Consider the following 5,928-nt stretch of genomic DNA (forward strand, 5'->3'; position numbering starts at 1 on the left):
GCTTTGGTTTGCTTTACAGGATCTGTCCTTTTTGTAAGGGGGGCCGGATGTCAACGCTGCAAATACTGTATATTCTTGCTTTGACAATATGCAGAACTGTCTGGTATTTTTATAGTTAAACCAGGCAACAGGGAAAAAGGGAGGAGAATAAGGATAGCCCGGGAAAAAGAAACCGGAAGTAAATCACATCTTCCAAGTTAATTGGAAGATGTGAACCATGACCCCAAAATAAGGGAGGGTAAAATGCTTAGAATGTATATGCGTAACAGAAGAAGCCAGATCTAAGCATTTCCACCATGCTGTACTGACGTCTCTGTAACCTTAATAAATGCTTTTAGGAAAAAATATGCCTGAAAGTCCTTTTAAGTGTTTCGTTAGACACATGACACTGAGATTAGGAGCACTCCCTTTAAGAGAGTGCTCCTAATCTCAACTCGTTACCTGTATAAAAGACACCTGGGAGCCAGAAATCTAGCTGATTGATAGGGGTTCAAAATACTTATTTCACTCATTAAAATGCAAATCTATAACTTTTTTGAAATGCATTTTTCTGCATTTTTTTGTTGTTATTCTGTCTCTCACTGTTAAATAAACCTACCATTAAAATTATAGACCGATCATTTCTTTGTCAGTGGGCAAATGTACAAAATCAGCAGGGGATCAAATATTTTTTTCCCTCACTGTAAAACATTGTTCAGGATAACTTTATTTTGTTTGTTTGTTTTTAATTAAAAATACCTCCTTGGGCAATTTTTCTCTAGATTGGGCAGTAGAAAGTTCACCTCATGGAATACTTACCTCATCTATTCTTGTCACCCTACAGAAAAGAAAACAATGGAGCAAATGCTTGTTTTATGTTCATATTGTTCCCTTTTGGGAACACACAGAACAGAACAAAATGCTCTTTTTTTCTTCCAGATTTGTAGAAAAATTCTAGAACACTTCAAGCACTTTCTTTAAAAGTTTTGCATAGTGTATCCATATTTGCTTCAAATATAGGCTGCTGAAGATTTTGGCCCCCTTCTTGAAGAGAGTCAAAAAACAAAATGATTTCTGGCAAAATTATTTTGACTTGAACGATGGTTTTCCTTCTTAATCTTCTAGTTTGAGATAGTGAAAAGTATAAATGATGCATATATTGTTCTGTGGGCGAGATAATGAAAAGTATATGTGGTACATTGTCCTGTGGGCTTCCTTAGCAATGGATAGTACAACTGAAATATTACTCATATTGTTTCATAGAATCATATCGCTGGAAGGGACCTTGGAAATCTTCTAGTCCAACCCCCAAAGTAGTATATATGTTCTTGCACCTTCACAAAGTACTTCAGATCACCAGAAAAAAAATTTAGACTAACAAAACAAAAAGTACCAATGCTTGAAACACAGAAACCTAATTGTCAAGGAATGAAGAAGACTGATGGTTACAATTTCCTGTCATTCAATTTATTTGTAACAATAAATGGCTGCACATGTTGGGAATTACTGTAATCCAGCACACCTGGAGGGCCCTAGGTTGATACAACACAACTTTTTCCTATGTGAAATTAGTAATTTCTTCAGACTATAATAATGGTGGAGTTCCATTTCTCCCATTCAGTCAGAATTGAAGAAGCTTCTTGGATGAGAAGCAAAACGTCTTTAAGGAAAAACAAAGGAAGTCTAGTTGTCTTTTGAAAAAAAGCACCTTTGGGACAACCATGACCTGGATGACTGAGACTCTCCATAGACACTCTGAACCAAACATTTTTTAAAACTTTGTATACATCCCTATATCAGGGCCATGTCTGTATTTGGCAATATGTAATTAGTACAATTAAATTATTTATCTTAAATAGGCAAATGAACAATGTCCACCAATTCAGAAACCAATAAAAATGATTTAGGGTATATTTATGAAATGTAGTTCTACTGAAATCAGTATGAAAATCTAATCACAACTAACTTAAATCCTTTTTAATTTCTGTGGCAGTCAAATGCAATCCTTGTACAAGTACTACTGTTATAAAAATAATGCTTTCTATTGTTAACAGCAATTTAGATAATCTCTGATATGGCTTTAGTAATAATTTAGATGCCTGAGGGCATACTTCAAGTTGATTCCAAATATTTTCAAAATGGATGAAGGAAGCAAGTTTCTCATTAAAGAGATACCTCAGAGAAATGTAATTAATACCCTGTTCCTTCTGTTTGATCAAAATACAAATGTTATTCCATCATTTCTACAATCTCACTGTATAGGGAAATTAACTTCGAAACACTGCCTTTGCAAAATCTCATCCAATACCTCTTTCCCCTGTTGGGATTTGGTAAATGAACTGTGCCTGTCTTCTCTGCTACGAATTTAAACATGAAAATAAATCTTGCTTGCCCAATGAATGACTGTAATAGATACTTGTATTAAAGACATGCAATATTGTAAGAATCCCATTTTCATTGTTTATATGTTATTTTGTAGAGACTAACTTTCCCAAAAGAACCAGTGAGCCATTTCTTAGTAGAGAATCATACTTATAAAAGCTTTTGTGTAGCAGCAGGAAACTGTAAACAAACTGTAAATTGCAACTCTAATATATGGTAACACATTTCTCAGTCTGGACTAATACCACTGGTCAGGAGTAAACAGTTTTCTGAACCATAAGTCCTACTATTCTTAGCCTCTAGCAATGTTTTCAGAGTTGATAGGATTTGAAGTTGAAACCATAAGGAGACCAAGCTGCTGCCCCTTACTATTGGCAAAATCAATTATGTAACTTCTTCATTTCAGTTAGTATTAGTCAGCATAACTAAAATCTGAAAAAGTACATTAAAGTGGCATGATAAGACTATTTGCTACAAATGGATTTTGTAAAATTGAATGACAAATTACCAAAGGCAAGCACATACAGCATAATACACAGTGCTTAATTACATTTGCAAGCTACAGCTAGTCAAGATGATCTGAATACTTACCAGATGAGAACTGTCCTTAACTTCTTGTACTTGCTGTACCTGCGGTTCAGCCACAACATTAGTGTCCTGATCAGAAGTCATGAGCTGCCTACTTTTTGGCTCCTCAAAGAGAAATATATGGATCATCTAAGCTGGAAAAAAAAATTACAAAAAACCCATAATTTATGTTCCATACAGATAATAGTAGTAAGCAGACACAACAATGAATAATAATTGATATTATACCTAAACATACAGTTGTTTATGAAAAAAATCTGATTTGTATATCTTATGAAAAAACATTCAATCCTCTTCTATCTCATTAGCAGAAACACTTATTTTTCCTATACATGATTTTTAACATGCTGAAAAGTCACCTTGTTAATTAATGCACATGTTGCATTAATTCAGAGGATATCAGACATAGCTTGGGGCAGGAATTTGAAGGGCTCTCCCTGTCTGCGCAAAGTTCTACTCAACTGTCTTCAGATTCAATCTAGAGAGTAGGGGTGTCAACCTGCTGGCCCATGGGCCGGATGCGTCATGCAGAAGCCACGCCCACCCCATTGCCGGCAATGGCAAAACAGTCCCGAGACATCACACGACGTCACATGTCTCGAGTTTGACATGTCTGATCTAGAGCTACTGTTGTGCTTCTAGAGCAGGGCTTTTCAGCCTTTTGACACATTGTACCACTTTTAGGACATGACAATATTTGAGTACCACCAGTGCTTAGCAAGGTGTCAAAAACTTGATGACTAAAAAAAAGGGGGGGGGATTTGGGGTTTTACTGGTTAAGATTCATTTGCTGTTATAGAAATGGCTAGTTTATAATATTATCGAAAAGTAAAAAGTTGAGGTTCATTGTTAATGCTTCCTTCTACTGCAACAGAGGAAGTCAGAAGTCAATGCCTTTTATTTTCTTTTCCCCTTCTCCCCCTCACTTTTTTCCCTGTTTTCCTCCCCACTGTGTCCTACTATTTGCTTTTGTATTTTTGTATTTTATTCTATAATCTAATAAAATGTTACAAACTGTAAAAAAAAAAAAGGAAAAAAGTACCGGTTTTAATTTCTTCAGTGGCGGTTCCTTTGCTGAATCACTTTCCCTTTACACTGACAAATGTATGATGAATTTCTCAATATTTATTAATATGCACCACTACCTTGATGGTCAGGTGGCTGGTCATCCCTGCTTCCTCTCTCCCTCTCTTCTCTTTCTCCTCACCCTTCGCTCACAAAAGCCCCTCACGCTCTCTCTCTCTCTCTCACCCTTCCCTCGCAAAAGCCCCTCGTGCTCGCTCACCCTTTGCTTGCAAAAAGCCCCTCGTGCTCACCCTTTGCTCACAAAAGCCCCTCTCTCACACACACACACTTCCCCCCAAAAGCATTTCCTCTCTCACACACTTCCCCAAAAGCCTTTCCTCTCTACCTTTCACACTTCTTGTCTGACAAAAGCCTTTTCTCTTCTGACTCTTTCTCCGTCTTTTTTTCTCTCTCCCTCTCCCACCAAAACTGCCTCCTTTTATATCCTATCCTGTCTCCATCCTCCTCCTTTGTCTTGCCCCAGCAGCCCTGCAGCTCCTGAGGACTCTCTCATGGCAAGTCCTGTGCTGCGCTGCTTTAGCTCGTTCCCTCCCCTGCCACACTTATCTAGGCTGGGCAGGGTTGCGTACCACCTGCCAGGTGCCAATGTACCACTGGTTGAAAAGCCGTTCTAGACAATATGTCTCTCAGTTGTTTTGTTCTATTTTCTGAATTTAGTTGGATTCCCTCAAAATTTCTGGCTGTCAGATTTGGCAACAGATTGATACCTATGAGTTAACTGGGAATTCAAAATTTTGAAGAGCTACCATGCTGTCTGCTTCATGACATCGTGAATTGATGAACTAACCAGCTACCTCCATGAAAATGTATGGCATTTACAAGTGGATATAGGTAGTCCTTGACATATGACCATAATGGAGCCTGCCCTTTACGGTTGTAAGTTGTGAAGGTCAGAAAATGGATTGTTTACATGCCCAACCCAAAATTTTATAACCTTTTTTATGGCAGTCATAAAGCAAACCCATGGTTCACTTTGGGCGTGGTTTTGCAGAAAACAGAAAGTGCCAAGTTTCCAGCAAAACAGTCATAAAATGAGGTAATGTGACCAAGGACACTGCAAATGATTGTAAATACAACCATGTTGCTGAGCGACCGAAGTTTGGTCACATGACTGTGGAAGGGTCCTGACCGTCAGAACTTTGGAACTGGGTTGAAAGTAGTCCCAAGGTAGGTCTCTCATAACTTCAAATAGACGTTAAGCAACTGGTTGTAAATTGAGGACTACCTGTAGCTGATTACACATGTTGACTATGAAGCAATTCTATATACTGTCATGGTTCCGAAAGAAGCTCTTCAAAGAACTTTGAGACATTGTTTTACCTTAAAGAACCTTTAATTTTTAACATAGCTTCAGCACGTACATAGAGATTCTCCTCCCCAACACACAGAATCAAAGCATAACTCACTCCTTCATTTAACAGTCATTAATCACATTCTCCAATTAGTTTGAAGTGTGAACTTTCCCTCCCGTTATCTCCTCTTATTACAACTAACCTTGAAGAATACCCTACTGAGAGATAGTTATGGCTAACTAGTCCCCAGCACATTCTTCCCCCTCCCCTCCAATACCATCTCTTTTAACTCTGAAAGTAATACACAGGTTAAATAGGAAATGTCTGCATCTTTATATATTGCCAAGCAAGAACATCTGATGTTAGCAGCATTGACATATACAGTTATATCTTTATTTTTTTGACACGAGAGATAGCACATGTCTAAAATTATATGCCAAGTAATACTTACACATACTTCAGACCGTTGGATCCTTGGTGCTCTCCGAGCTTGGTTGTTTTCTTGTAGATGTTTCATTACCAAAATAGGTAACATCATCAGTGCACTGATGATGTTACCTAGTATGCATAGTGCATACTTCAGACTATTCTAGATCATTTC

General features: G+C 37.7%; 1 protein-coding gene across 1 annotated transcript in view; it reads right to left on the reverse strand.

Annotated features, from left to right (window-relative positions):
• Window positions 1-3,070, reverse strand: part of LOC107293150 (la-related protein 4B) — a 72,132-nt gene extending 69,062 nt beyond the window's left edge. The window contains exon 1 of the mRNA XM_015822286.1: window positions 2,953-3,070. Within this exon, the coding sequence (XP_015677772.1) occupies window positions 2,953-3,033 (81 nt within the window). The 5' untranslated portion in view covers window positions 3,034-3,070. The remainder of the gene's footprint in view (window positions 1-2,952) is intronic.
• Window positions 3,071-5,928: the final 2,858 nt, after the last annotated feature.

This window comes from Protobothrops mucrosquamatus, unplaced genomic scaffold, assembly GCF_001527695.2.
Source record: "Protobothrops mucrosquamatus isolate PMUCROS unplaced genomic scaffold, P.Mucros_1.0 scaffold1518, whole genome shotgun sequence".
Lineage (NCBI taxonomy): Eukaryota > Metazoa > Chordata > Lepidosauria > Squamata > Viperidae > Protobothrops > Protobothrops mucrosquamatus.